The sequence below is a fragment of the Hylobates moloch genome, unplaced genomic scaffold (assembly GCF_009828535.3).
Source record: "Hylobates moloch isolate HMO894 unplaced genomic scaffold, HMol_V3 SCAFFOLD_9, whole genome shotgun sequence".
NCBI classification, from domain to species: domain Eukaryota; kingdom Metazoa; phylum Chordata; class Mammalia; order Primates; family Hylobatidae; genus Hylobates; species Hylobates moloch.
In genome coordinates this window covers 113813324-113828327 of record NW_026652284.1, presented here as the reverse complement: position 1 = coordinate 113828327, position 15004 = coordinate 113813324, and the positions used below count along the sequence as shown (strand labels likewise).

At 53.3% G+C, this 15004-nt stretch overlaps 1 protein-coding gene across 2 annotated transcripts in view; it reads left to right on the top strand.

Moving 5' to 3' along the window:
- The window catches only part of ST3GAL1 (ST3 beta-galactoside alpha-2,3-sialyltransferase 1), a 116102-nt gene extending 108271 nt beyond the window's left edge, over positions 1–7831 (top strand). For both annotated transcript variants that reach the window (XM_058444163.1, XM_058444164.1), the window contains 2 exons: positions 666–785; positions 2705–7831. In XM_058444163.1, coding sequence (XP_058300146.1) covers positions 666–785; positions 2705–2878 — 294 coding nt within the window. In that variant the 3' untranslated portion in view covers positions 2879–7831. The remainder of the gene's footprint in view (positions 1–665; positions 786–2704) is intronic.
- Positions 7832–15004: the final 7173 nt, after the last annotated feature.

Below are 15004 nucleotides of genomic sequence, written 5' to 3'. Positions count from 1 at the left end.
ATTCCTAGGGGCTGGAGATTGGCTTTCTGGACATGCACGCCCTCTCCTGCCTGAGAAGTCCCTTTCGTTGTCCTCAAGGTGGGCTTTGGGTGGTGGAACCAAGGCCAGGCCTGATACTGGCCCCCTCCCAGCTCAGCCACTGCTGGCTGTGTGACATTGGGCAGGTCACTTAGCCTCTCTGGGCTTCAGTTTTCTTATCTGTAGCATGAGGAGAGGGAAACCTGGGACGTGAGGTCATTTTAAGGATTGGCGATGGTTCCAGCCATCATCAGGTGGCTTGGTGCAGATGTCTTCACTCATTGGCGTGTCCGGTCCCACCTCACGCTATTCCCTGGAGCCCCCTTCTCCTGAGCAGCCTCCCCTCTCACTCCCTGGCCTCCTTGGATTTTTCTATGTGTCAGCTCAGCGATCCTCCTCCCATGGTCCTGTAGGGCCCTCCTCTGCATCATTGCTCTCCATAGCACTGATTAGCTCAGCACCTCTGTCTCATAGTCATACGGAAGAGTGTCCATCTTTCCTACGAGCACGGAAGCCCACGAGTGCACGGGTATCCATCAGGCTCACGGCTGTGCCTCCATGGCCACAATAGTGTGTACATCTGACAGGCGCTCCATGTCCTTTGCCCACCATTACTCACTAAGGGCCATGTCTTCTCATCCCCGCAGATCCTGATCTACCACCCAGCCTTCATCAAGTATGTCTTTGACAACTGGCTGCAAAGGCACGGGCGATACCCATCTACTGGCATCCTCTCGGTCATCTTCTCAATGCATGTCTGCGATGAGGTATGCCACCCTCCCCCTGCCCACAAGGAGCTCACCGTCCTGTGTTCCCAAGAGAAGCCAGGGAGGGGAAGGGCAGGTAGACCTAGCCTGCCTCTTCTGGAAGCTCGGATTCCCTGTCTCTATGACAGGGCTTGCAGCGTGTGTCTCCCAGGGTGTTTTAGTGAGTAACAGTGCTTTGTGAGGAAGTTCTCAGGAGCAAGAGTTCTGGCACATTCTGTGTGAGTGCCCACGACCATGGTGGCAGAAGCTCGGATCTAGCAGCAGATTCCGGATACAGGAGCAGATTCTCATAGTGAGAATTGTCTAAGGCTATCGTTCTCAATCCTCAGAATCATCTGTGGGTCTAAGTTCCAGCACCCAGGCCACACCCTGGCCCAATTTTATCAGAACTAATGGGAGCCAGGCACCCAGGGGTTCCACTGTCTACCAAGGTTGAGAACCAGTGATCTCGAGAAGCATGCATTTCCCTTCCGATGTCCTTCGCCATCCACCAGGCTGTGTTCGGGTTTCCACTTATGCTCTGAGAAGTTTGCTGCCACCCCAGGAAGAGGAGCAGGAGGTCAGGCCACACAGCCCCCACTTCCTCCCTGACCCTGGGTGCAGGCAGGGCCCTCACGTGTCCCTTCTTGTCTCATCCAGCCCAGCCCCAGCCCCCCACTGCCTGGTGCCTGGTGGAAATCCCAGGAAGGGTCAGAGGCATTGCCAGGCAGGTCCCCAGGCTCAGCCCTGCCCTGGTGTTCCCAGGTAGAAATGTGGGTGCCCCTGTCATTTCCCCACCCCCCGCCACCTCCAGCCAGCTGGTCCCGGACCCTTGCTTGGGGTTCTGCTGAGAGCCCTGTCTCCCATCGCTTCCACCTGTTTGGCCCTAATGTCCCTGCCCTGGAGCAGGCCCATGTCCATGTTACATCTCCTGAGAAAGCCACATGTGGCATGGAGCTGTCCCCTGTCCCCTCTTTGTCCCCACCCCTCCAATCTGTCTTCCACACCGCAGCCCAGATAGCACGTCCTCCCCCTGGAAGCCCCTCCATGCAATTCCTTCCGGTCATCTTGTACTCTTTTTCCAAGACCCAACTCACATGCCACCTCCTCCAAAGAGCTTCCTCTGACCTCTCAGGGCATCAGCTCCTCCCTCCTCTGTGATGTGGGAGCCCTGAATTTAGCCCCATTTCCAACAAGGACCACTCAGTCAGTGACTCCAAGAAGCTATAAGCTCCAAGTCTGCTTCCCCCAGCAGGTGCCCAGCTGTCATCTGATCAAGCTCTGCCTGAACTTCAGTACAGCCAGCAGGGTGCTGGGCTCAGAATAAATGCACAGCGTTTGTCATGTATGTGAAAGGCCTGGCCTAGTGGCCCTGAGGGCGCCTGGACCAGATGAATGTTGGTCGCAGAGAAGAAAGGGATCAGCCCTGCCCTCTGCCTCGTTGCGATTGTGATTCTTGGACCCATTTTCCAGATGAAGAAAGTGAGGCTCGAACAAGTGATTTCACATGCCCAGGGCGCCATGGAGTGGCAGAGCTGGGATATGGGGCAGTTTGCTTGGCCCCAAAGCCCTGCTTTCCTTCCAATGTCTTCCATTCCATGCCCTCCTTCCTATTCCTTCCCTCCGTAGCTCCTCAATCCTGGGAGAATAGGTTGCACTTGCTGCAGAGGTAAGACCCAGACCCCTGAGACCACCCACATGCAGTAATCTCTCAGGGTGCTTCTGGCATTGGACTTGAGTTTTACTTAACTTGCATTTGTTTCACCAAACCTCTGAGAGTTCCAGGAACATAGAGAAGGGTTTTAACGAAGGTTAGTCAGAGTCCTTGGAAATGCTGTTTATGGTCCTGTGGGATTCCAGGAACGCCTACAGGCTTCCTTTCTCAGAGTTGCCACCAGCAGCCCTGCTGTCTGGTTCTCATCTTTGCTTTGCCCCCACAGGTGGACTTGTATGGCTTCGGGGCAGACAGCAAAGGGAACTGGCACCACTACTGGGAGAACAACCCATCCGCGGGGGCTTTTCGCAAGACGGGGGTGCACGATGCAGACTTTGAGTCTAACGTGACAGCCACCTTGGCCTCCATCAATAAAATCCGGATCTTCAAGGGGAGATGACGCAGTGAAGGGTTGAGGATGGACGCACTGTCACACCCTCTGCGTTTCCAGCCCCAGCATCTTGCCGGAGTCATTCCATCCCGGAGCTTGGAGGGGCAGCCCCAGGTGTGTGCCCGGGCAGCGCTCGCAGCCTCTTGCACCCAGCCGTTGGCAGCATCTATTCAGCAAGGTCACTAAGCTCTGCCAGCGTGGCAGAGCATGTCTCGGAACCTGTCTTGAGTGGGGACAACATCCCCCCACTGCTGCCCTAGAGCTGGGGAGATGCTGGGAAAGGTTCAACCTCCACACACTAAAACCATTTTGGCTCCTGGGGTGAGCTTGGGGAACAAATGTAGAAGACGCCTATATTCTGAGAGACAGGACAGTTTCCCAGGAAGATGGGCAGAGACTTGAGTGGCGATTACCTCCAGCACAGAGACAGGCCAGGCGGTGCTGGCGCTCGAGGCGAGATGCTGCCCCTCTTTGCACGAAGCCTGGCCTCTCACTTGGCGTGGTAACCCTGTCATCTTCCCAAAGCTCATTTATGAGCCACCAGAGGCTCCTACCCCAAAGATTTTCACAGAAACTTGAGGCCAGGTGCCATGGCTCACACCTGTAATCCGAACATTTTGGGAGGCCGAGGCGGGAGGATCACTTGAGCCCAGTAGTTCAAGACCAGCCTGGGCAACATAGTGAGACTCCTGTCTCTACAAAAATAAAAGATTTAAAAAAAATTAGCCAGGCATGGTGGCACACACTTGTAGCCCCAGCTACTAGAGAGGCTGAGGAGGGAGGATCTCTTGTGCCCAGGAGTTCGAGGCTGCAGTGAGCTGTGATCACACCACTACATTCCAGCCTGGGCAACAGAGTGAGACCCTGTCTCTGAAAAAAAAAAAAAAAGAAAAGAAAAAAAACCCCAAACTCGGCGCCGTGTTTCCGACTCCTGCAGATGCCTCTTCCCAAGCAGATGTTCCTTTGAGTAGTCAGTCTCATGGTTCTAATCGTGGCGAGAGCGGATCTGACCACTTCCATGTGCCTTTGTATTTGGGAAAGAAAAGCATGCATTGGCTGAAATGACACAAAAGCCCTTATTTGGGAAAAGGGACCCCCACCAGCGGCCCTGCTTGCTCCGTAGCTGGGAACATCTTTTCTGGTTTCCTGAGCCAGCACCTGAATTGCAACAAAGCTCTGAGGATACTCAACACCACCCAGCAGTGCGTCAGAATGAAACATACATTCTCATTCTCAGACAGTTCAACATGGTGCCCATAACCTCCAAAGCCACACAGGAGGCTGCCAGCAGCATTTTCCCCGAGGGCCTGAGCTCAAGGTCAAGTCCCTGCTGGCCATCTTGGGGCTGTCACTGGGGGTCTGGGCCAAGGACATCCCAGGAATGATGACTGCCACATACCTCATCTTCTTACTCCCCAGCTACTCTCTTTTCCTCGTTAGCCTTCCTGGTTATTTATTGATTTTTTTTTTTATTCAACTGACATTGTCTGCACCCTGGCTCTGCTGGTGGTCCTGGTGTTTTAATGAAGCTTGCCTCACCCAGTAGCTGGGAAATGGGGGGGGGCTTAAAGGAGGTTTGTAGGAGTCCTCGGACGTGGGATATTGGGGGTATGAGGGCTTGGATGGTTTGTAGAAAGTCCTCAGCATCCTCCCGTTCCAACCCGACCTTCACAACCTTCCTTCTTCCTCACTGTGGACTTGGATTTATTCTCAGGCTGGGAGTCTCCAAAACTCCGTGAAACCTTATTGCTGCTGGGTGTGGAGTGGAGAGTGACAGGAATGTGGGGAACGGTGACTGTTGGCTCCAGTTACTAATGTTTAAGCAGAAAAACCACTTTCTTGTTGAAAATATCCCTGAAAAGGCCGCTGCTGCTTTGAGGAGGCGTGACTTTTTCCTGGTGGAGTGTGATGGAGGCGTGGGGCCTGTGCTCCCAGGCTCGGGGGAGCCCCCTCTGCACACAGGGAGGGAGGAGCTTGGGGACATCAGTTATGGGTCACAGGTGGCTTCAGGCCATTCACAAGAGTCCCCGGAAGTTGCATGCCAAGTTTGTTTTTTTCCTTGAATCTCTGCATATGAGCATTTTTCTGGAGAGAGGTTCCATAGCTTTTATTAGATTCTCAAAGGTTCAGAATGGGGAATGTGTTAAACAAACAGAAAACCTGTTTCAGCTTTAAAATCCTCCAAAACTTTAAAGACTTTTTTTTTTTTTTTTTTTTTCTGAGAAAGGCTGGTAAATCGCTGAGTCATCATTCAGAACATACAGCCTCGAAGGGCAGAGCTCATACCCATATATGACATGAAAAGCTCAACAGACGTTTGTTGAGTGGCTGAGTGACCCCAGGGGCAGACTCCAGATCATCAGACACTGATACAGAGAGCGATGCTATCTCCTCAACTCTCCCCCTTCTCCTAAAAGCTGAGTCTATACAGGGATGACAGGCTGAGGCTGAGCAGTCGACTTGTCTGGGTTTTGCTGTGTAAGAATATGTCCCTCAACATGAAGATGTGTCTGTGTCTGAGCCAGATGCTGCCTGGGTCGGTTGCCTGGCCTCCGACTGGCCTCCCTCCCTCCCACTAGGATGGTCAAGCTGCGAGATCTCTTCCAGCCTCCAAATCCAGCTTCCCCATTTTACTGATGAGAAAATCAAGGCCACATTGCAGCTGGGTGGGGAGTGGAGAGTGACAGGCACGGGAGAGGACGGCGATTGTTGACTCTAGTTACTGATGTTTAATCAGAAGAACCACTTTTCCTGTTGAGCACATTTCCTAAAAGGCTGCTGCTGTGTAGGGAGGTGTGGCCTTTTCCTGGTGGAGTGTGAAGGAGGGAAGTGACGGGCAATTGTGAACGGTCTGGGACAGATAGCACAAGTCAGAGTTTGAGCAAAAATAGGGTGTTACCGGCGCTATGTTGAAATTGTCTGGAGGCAGGCTTTCCCAGCGAGTCTCCATTCAGCATCTGGAAAAAGTGTAACCAGAATGGAGGTGTCTGACTCTCCTGTGCTCTCTCAGCACCGAGCTCTGTCCGAAGGCTGCCTGGGTGGCCCTCTCACACCCTCCAGTGCAGGAGACCGCGTTTCTCTTTCCCATAGCCCAGCAGATAGCTCTTATGTCTCATTGGCTTAGCAATGGGCACTTAACGGAATCCAGTTGTTGCAGCCAGAATTAAGTGCACCAGTTTGGCTTAAACCAACTGGAATTCATCCCTGGGGTGAAGGTGGCTGGGAATTAGACAAGAGTGTGTGTTAGCCAAAAGGCACATGCATCCTGTCAGCAGGAGAATGAGGAGCACTCGTTCTGGGCAGGAAGTGGCAGGGGCTCCCTCAGGCCCCTGAATCCCAGCCCACAGCTCTTTCTACTCTGCAGAGAGTTCCTTGGAGACTGGCCCTGCATTCAGGCAGGGAGCAGAGGGGTCCCTGCCTGCAGCACCCAGAGCTGAACCTGAAGCTACAAAGATGGGCTGACAAGGTGGCCCATGAGGTGTCAGCAACATCCCAGCCCCCTGGGTCTCCCCAGTGAGTCAGGGCACTGATTTGCTATAGCTGGAGCTACATGCACCTCTCCTCCCCTCAGCCACCTTTTAGGGGAGAAAGCAGGGCAGATTTGTAACCTCTGGTTCTCTGCAGGGATCCTGGACTGGAAGAAAGTTCATAAATGGATGAATGCCTTTTAAAACTCCGGCTTTTCCAAGCATCATTCAGCAAAGCATTTGGTTAGGCTTAGAGAGAAAAGCCGGATATGAGAAAATAGAACGTAAAATAGGGGGAAAAAAAAAAGAAGGTGGAGAGGGCAGTTAAGATCTGGGTGACTCTTTAGGGAAAGGGCTGGTGCAGAGGCTTTGATGGAATCCCATTCTCTGCTGTGGCCAGAAGGTGGTGCTAGAGGCCAGTCCCACCTGGATGTGACCCTGGCCTCTTTGCCAGGATTCAAACCACAAAAACATTTGGAACTGGGATGTTTGCTTTGAAGTAGCCCGAAAACAAGTGAAAAGGAAACCAAAAGAACTCTCTCTCCCTCCCCTGGCTAGGATCAAAAATACCTTGTGCAGGGAAGCCCAAGCCTTGAGGGGCCACTGCCCAGCTAAAGATGACTGGACACCAGCCATGCACCATCAGGAACCAGCATCTGTCCTCACCCCTAAGAAGGGTATCATTATATGCAATGTAGACATCTGGTTTGCAGCAAATGTGGCTACATGCCATCAGGATTATCCTGCCCTGTGGACTGGGCTAGACAGTTTTGAGATAGAGTCAACCTCCCCATTTTTGTTTGTCATGAAAACATCAGCTCCTGCACCCCTGGGGTGCTACCTGACACCTGTGCAAAGAAAAGGAGGAAAAGTTAGAAGAAAAGGCAGAGACAGGCAAGGCAGCATCTCACAGCTTGTCAGGATCAGGGCATTACCAACTTTTTTTTCTTACCAAAAGAGCACTGAATTTCCTATGGGCGGGTGAGCCGCCTTTACACCTCCTGTCCTCCCTCCCAGCCCATCAGGCGATCCCATCACCAAGCCTCATCACTCAGCTTCTTCCTAGTACAAAACTGCCATCGGTTGTACGTCCTGAGCTGTGGGACGTCAGCTTTAACCCTAGCCTGTGTCAGGGCCTCCCCCTCCAGCCCCCCGCCCCTTAGGGTGATCTTGGGTTTCTTCCCTTCCTCCTGCACTATCACTTCCCTTCACTGAATTCCCTTCAAAGCCAAAGTTTCTTGAGCACTTTTTCTCGTGTGCAGTCTTGTGTGTCTGGCTGTTGGTGTTTTCAAATTTGCTTTCTATTCCCCCTCGCCTCTCTCCATGTCGTTACGCAGCTAAGCACTGGTTGGGATGCATTCGAATGACGTTAGCAAGATCCTGCTTTCCTCAGCCCCCGCTGTTTTATTTATTGTTTAATATTTCCAATGATCCAAATCAAAGTGAATAAACAAAGAGCTATTTTATTGTTTGGGTGTGTTTGTTGTTTTTCTCCAAGGGTCATGCATTTGCACCTCCTTCAACACTGCAGCTCAGAGGGCCTCCTGGGTTGGCGTCACCACTACCGAATGGCCAGAATTCAGGACACAGAGGAAGGCCCCAGCGTAGGCCTTGGAGAGGCCTCTTCTCAAGCCCAGGAGTGCCATTCCCTGCCGTGTGACTGGCGAGTCACCTAAGTTCTCTGAACCTCAGCTGCCTGTCTCATGTATCAAATGGGCGCAACAACAGTGGCCGTCAGAGGGGATGTGAGATTAAAAACAAAAGCATCTCCAGAGGCCCAGTAGACATGCACCACCTGCCTGAACGTTTGCTGAGTGAATTTACCTTGGCCAGGGCCTGACTGGGCTGGGCTAGTGCCTGTCCTCCCCCGACAGACGGGCACACCCAGGGATGGACAAGAGTTTGGTCCAAAGTTGGCACTAATCTCCCTTTAAAAAAAAAACAGATTCAGAAACCCAATGTTGGGAGCCTGTAAGATGAAATTGGTTTACACAGTAACCAGGCCTCCCGGTTCGTATGGCACACGGTGCCTCCCTGGGCGTGATCTTTGACTCTCAGAGCAGCCCTGCAGGCTGCTGCATGGCTGAGGGTGGAGGTGGGTTCACAGCCAGGCGCCTCTCTCCAGTCCTGGGCTTCCTGTCTGCCCTGCCGCCTCCCTGTCACTCTGTGCTTAGCAAAGACGTTTCCTGAGTTATTTGAGACACTGTCTATGGGGACCTTCTGAGGGCAGCCCCAGAGGAAGGGTGGGGCAGAGACTCACGCAGGGGCTCTGGAGGCAGGCCGCCCTGGGTCCTGCCTATTAGCTGTGTGAGTCTGAGCAAGTTACTTAACCTCGCTGCCTGATCTCCTGATGGTTAAGTTTGGAATGATATAATACCTCTATATAAATACACATAGAGGATTAAATGAGTTAATACACGCAAAAGGCTTACAACAACAAATGTTAGTTATCAGCACATCAGACACGGGAGCAGAGAAGGAATCGTGTGCAAGACTGAAATGAACGGCAAGGCTCTGCTGGGGAGCCCGGTCTGTTTCCCTCCCCCCATGCCCCTGTCCTGCTCCTGCCCCCTGTCACGGGCCTTCATGTTGCCCGTGTATCTTCTCTTAAGTTGTTTCCTCAACTCTAGAGTTCCCTTTCCTCCTTGCCCCATCACTTCTCTGTCCTCTCCCTACAGTAGGGCCCTGCCGTCATCTGACGCTAACACGCGCTCCCACCCCTCCATTCTATGGGAGACACAGCCTCCCCCACATTCGCTCCTGGTTGGCCTCACATCACAGCTGCAATGTGGACCAGCGGCCACGAGGTGGTGCTATGCTGCAGTCGGCCCCGCCGCCCACTTTTCCAGGCCAGCTCTGTAGGGCTCCAGCGCCTGGCCGCCCCGTCCTGCACGTCACACCCTGGTCTCAGGCTAGAGCCCATGGCCAGGGAAAGAAATTGTCAGGGCCCTCCTTGGAGAGCCCTGAGGGCCTAAAGGCATTCCTCCAAGACACCCCGGCACCTGCCTGGATGCTGGGACCAGAGCCAAGGCCCATCTGCTTCTGCACCCCCACCCCTCCCCCAAATGCAGGTCCTCCCAGGATTTGGCCTGGGAGCCCTCGGAAGTCCTGGGAATAACTGCGAGGCTGCTCCAAACACATGCTTGGCCGTCAACAAAAAGCGAAGGGACTAAAAAGAAGTTCCTAAGTGGAAATGTCCGATTTCCTCTTGGCTTTCCCAGTATGTTTAATGTGCACAGGGATTGAAAGGAGAGTGTGGCGACCCTGTTGGCTCATTCTCTACGTTCAGCCACGGCTGGTGTTTCCCACCCATGCCCCCTCGTTTTTCTTTTCTTTCTGGTTGTCGACGGCCCACGGTGACCAGGGGTGAGCCTCAGAGGCTGCCACTTCGCCCCTGACTGTGAGTGAGCACCTTCCCGGGGCAGCCGTCCTGCCTGACCGCAGCGTCACCTAGCAGGGTAGGGGGTGAGGATTGACCCTGCCCTCCGGCGTCCAGTCATAGGGGCCTCCCCGCTTGTCCTCCCAATGCCTCTAGCGGGTGGTTTATTCACACAGGATTCACCGAAGGTCCTCATGTCACAAAAGGAAATTGTCTGTGTACCCTCAGAGCTCCTCCCCTACTAGGGGACAGAGGCTATCTGAGGCAAGTCCAGGAGGCCGATGCTCTAGGGGACCTGGAGAGGAAATGTGTATGATTCTCCAGGCCTTCCTCACCTGCTGGGGAAGGGCCAGCCTCTGCTGCTTTAGTTGCTTCATTCAGGGACTCTGGGGGTCATGTTCAAACACCTGTGGGATATCACCCTGATGATATTCCCTATGGCAATGATGGTAACAATGTAGCTATCTGCCCTGCCCCCTCTCTCCCTCTGATGCCTGCCCTGGGCCCATCCATTCCTGGAGAAGGAGATAAAGCTTCGTCCACGTGTCAGAGTCAAAGCCCTCCTGGTCATTTTCAGCTGAAACTTGAAGTCCTCATAGTTCAGCAAATTCCAGGTTACCTGCTTCTCAGAGATGCGGCTGTTATGTGCCCGTATCCCCCCAATATCTTGTGAGTGCTTGATTCCAATCCTACTGCTAGAGACTGAATTGTGCCACCCCCACCCATGCATATGTTGAAACCCTAAGACCCTGTTGGGGTGGTATTTGGAGATGGGGCCTTTGGGAGGTAATTAAGGTTTGATGAAGTGATGGGGGGGCTCTTATGATCAGGTTAGTGCCCTAGAAGAAGAGACCCCAGAGACTTCTTTAGCATGTGAGGCTGCAGTGAAAGGCAACCATCAGCAGCCAGGAGGACGGGCCTCACGAGAACCCCACCACGCTGGCCTCCTGATCCCAGACTTCCAGCCTCCAGAACTGTGAGCAAATACATTTCTGTTTAAGTCACTGATCTATGGTATTTTTAAAATTATAGCCCAAGCTGATTCACATGCCCACACTAACACTGCCACCATTTCACAGGGTGAGGGACCTCAGGCAGGCAAAGGACTTGGCCTCTTTGAGCCTTAGTTTCCTCCCTCAAAATATAGAAGTAATAATAATACCTGCCCTGAAAGGTTGCTGTAAGGGGTAGACCAATGACCCATGTCTGCCAAGCAGTGGACATGGAGTAGCGGGCCGCAGATGGTGGTCAAGGAGGGAGCTTGGTGCAGGGAAACATTTTCTCCCTCTCCCCAGCCCTAAGCCCCCCGAATATGGCAGCTCTGCCCTCCTCTGGTTCCATTGGACCTGCATCTCCTGCAGGTGGAAAAGACTCAGCTGACTGATCAGACCCTGGGGCCCTCAGCGCAGTCACCTCTCAGCTCAGCTGTGAAAAGCAGAGGCTTCCTGTTTTCTGGACCCCCACGTGGCTGCATGTGGCTCACCTTCCAGACTGACGGGGCTGCCGCAAGGAGGAGGCTGTGTTTAGGTATAGAAAGTCAGTTCAATTGGATGAGATAACGAAGAGGGATATTTTACTGCAATTCTAAGACACATGCCCCAATTCAGCTTGACTCAGAACACAGCTGCAGGTGGTTCCTGAATCAATCCCTCCTTTAGCTCAGAGCCCATACTGAGGGTAATGGGATTGAGGCCCTAAGACCCCAGCCACTTGGAGACAGAAATCTGGGCCTCGTCAGGCCATAGATCACGAAGCCCTGGGTCTGGATGTGACCTGCAGGGAGTTGAATGAGATGATCCAAGAAGGAAAATACAGGAAAGGAGGTTAGAAGCAGCAGCCAGGGAGGCCACAGGTCTCTGGCTTCGCGGTGCCTCTGAGGCTATAGCAAGGTCACTTCAAGGAGACTGAGGCCTCGCCCTGGTGATGCCTGTCCCCAGAGGTGGTGAAGGGGTACCATGCATGGCCTGGGTAAGAGCAGGCTCTCTTTGGAATGGAGGTGGAAACTAGGCTGGAATCGCGTAATAGCTACAAAGACCCATGTGTAAGGAGTGAGCAGGGCACTCCAGCAGTGTGCCAGGAGAGAAACAGGGAAGTGCCATGCGGGGCGGGTGCAGGGTTAAAGGAGAAGGTCACATATTTGAGGAAGGATGCTTTGTCTAGCAGCAGAGACTGCAGCAGACTTAAATGCTGTCCAGAAGGAGCCAGTAGAGAGAGGAAGAAGCGGCAGAGAGAAGGAGGGGTGTGGAGCAGGACCCTCGAGAGGGAAAGGGCTTGGAGGGACCCCCACCTCCATCACAAGAGGATGGTGAGGGGCCAAGGTGGGGACCCAGGCAGGGACAGACAGCTTTAGTGGCACGAAGCTGAGGTCGTCGCCATCTGACAGCTTCCTTTTCCTCTAGAGTTGGGGAGATAAAATGCTGAGCTGAGGCGAAGGCAGGAGGAGAGAACGATTGAGGAACGTTTTCCCGTGGACCGTGGACCATCGGAGAAAATGACTGTGAGTACAGGCAGCTGGCGGCTAGGGTGGAGGGCGGGGTTGAAGTCAGAGAGGATGCGTTAGAGGGCGCCGTCTGTGCAGTCAGGTGCCTTTACTCAGCAGCCGCCTGGGTGCAGGGATGGAGGTGGGCGGCCGGCCTCCATGTGGGGGTGGAAGCTGGGTGAAAGACGAAAGGCAGGAGAAGATGCAGGCCCCGTGAGTGGATTCCTGCAGGTGTCAGGACACAGAGTCTTCCCAGGAACCACCTGGGGGCTCGCAGGCTGGGCAGCCTGGGCACAAGGAGGGTGAACAGCAGTTTCAAGATGGCGCAGTCCTCAGGGATGGAGCAGGGCCCAGGGAGAGGCGGTGCAAGACATCCAGGGTCTCGGAGGGCAGGGGCTGCACATGCGCTCCACAGGGACACCAGAGTCATGTAAGATAAGGGCACAGGTTGGGAAGAAACACCTTCACCGATCTGCAAAGTCTGCCATGAGTGAGGGAATGCAGGCAGCAAGATGGTGGGTGCTGGCGACAGGAAATTCAGAGCAGCGTGTGGCAACGAAAGGTCCTAAACACCCACGTAGGCCACGGAAGATGCAGACCTCACCCCAACACTGCTGTCAGAGCCGAACAAGAGAGCTGTGGGCTGGGATGTTAGCAGGGGACACAGCCCCCAGGTTCATTGCGCTGGTCAAGCAAGAGCCTGCCCCTTCACAGGCTGGGGGCTCCCTGGGATACCACGGCACTGGGCGCCTCCTGGCATGCAGGGGACCCTAGGCAGATATCAGAACTCTCTCTTCTGAGCCCTCAGGAGGGTGTCTCCGTAGAGCCAATTGCCGTGGGAAGTGGGGGCTTTTTCACATGCACAGATACTCAGGCCCAGCTTCCGGTGGGTACCTGTGCACTCTGAGAACTTGCCCCCTATGTTTTGTAAGTTTGGGATGGGCTTTCCTGAAGCTATGTCCAAAATAGGGAACAATCATTTGCATAGATTTACAGGTGGCTGGAAGATTTCTTCCTTTGTCAGCCACCCAAGAGGAGGGTATGACTGGGTCATGGACACCCATGGACAGCCACAGGCCCCAGCAGTCAAAGACCGGGGTCCACGGATAGACCCTCTCTGCAAACCGGGAACAGTGATTCGGGGGTGTCTGCCTCACAGGACTGTGATAAGCAAATGTGCTTTATTATATATTTCACTTGGCAAATACACACTGAGGGCCATGGGGACTAGAGACACAGAGATGGGCAAGAGAAGGTCTCTGCCACCAGAGGGTGAGAGTTAATGGGGGGACGGGCGGGCGGGCAGCCAGACAGCGGCAACATCCACGAAATAAAGGAGCTTGTTAATGACCGCAGCTGGTTCCTTTTCACACGCCGGCAACGTGGGTTGAGTGCTTTACTTCCATTAAGCTCATTTAATCCTGCAACAATCCTGCCAGGAGGCATTGGTCTCTCGAGAGGGGAATGTAAAGAGGAAACTGAGCCCCCCTCAAGGAGGTTAAGTGACTTGCCAGGGGGTTAGGGATGTAGCCAGAACTTAAATCACAAGGGCTGGGGTTCCTGAGTCCTGGGTAAAGATTGCAAGCGCGTCATACTCCCCAGGGGTGTGGGGACAGGGGACGGTGTTGCTCAAGAGAAAAGCACTTTGGAGATGAGTGCCCATGGCTGTCTCATGGCGACAGAGCTGGCCCAGCCCAACAGCCAGGTTTATTCATTAGGACCTTGGCCAAGAGTGCCTGGTGATAGTGGCCACCAGAGGGCGCAACGGACCCACCTTCCACCAGATTCAATATGGGGTTTGGTTGGGAACCAGACACAAGCTGAAAACCTAAAGAGAAAAGCCACACACCCACGTGTAAGGCCAGAACTTAAAAGAACTTGATCTTAGATAGTAACAAGGACAACGCCTTCCAGATGAGGAGATTATATCTCTGTCATCCAGTTAAGAAAATAGACTGAGAAGAAGTCTGTGACCAGTTGAAAAATGTCAAAGCCCCAAGCAAGGGTGAGTGTCTGACCAGCTGCCCACGGCTTCACAGGGCCACGTGGCGCCACCGGCTCCTGCCTGCCCAGACCCCCACACCTTGGTGTTTCTACTTGGACTCCCTCTCCCACCCCTTATCCTTGACTCTGCAGTGATTTCTTAGCTGTGTGACCAATGGGGAAAATCTGACTTCTTTGAACCTCAGTTTCTTAATCTATAAAATGGGTATAAGGTGACATAGTATATATTAAGGAAAGACAGCAGGCAGCCTTTTCTGAGTCCTTTCCGTGTGCCAAGCATTTCACACGCATTTTCTCCTTTAATTCTCACAACAGCCCCCATGAATGACATGGGGGTGGTGTCCTAATGGAAGATCTGAGGCACAGAGACTGTTAGTTATGTGGCTGTAGCTACAGTTCATAACTGATCAACCAGGATTAAAAACCAGATGTGATTCTGTCTCAGTCAGGACAGAAGAGGCTGCTGCTACAATACTGACAACCCCCCCCCCACCCCCAATCCCAACGACCTAAGATGGAACAACAAAGGTTTCTTCGCTACTGGGTCAAAGTCTGATGGAAATTGCAGTATCCTACATGAGCCCCACATGTGGCGGCTCAGGCTACCCAGCTGTTTTCATCTTGGGACATTGCCAATTTTAACTTCAGCATGTGCCCTTCAAAGTCACTGCACGAGGGGAGAAGGAGATAAAGGTGGCTTGTTGGCTCCTAACTCTCCCCCTGGAGTCGATACCCATCGCTTTCATTCAAGCTCTGGAGCCAAAACCAGCTACATTGTCCAATCGAAGCTGCAAGAAAACTGGAAG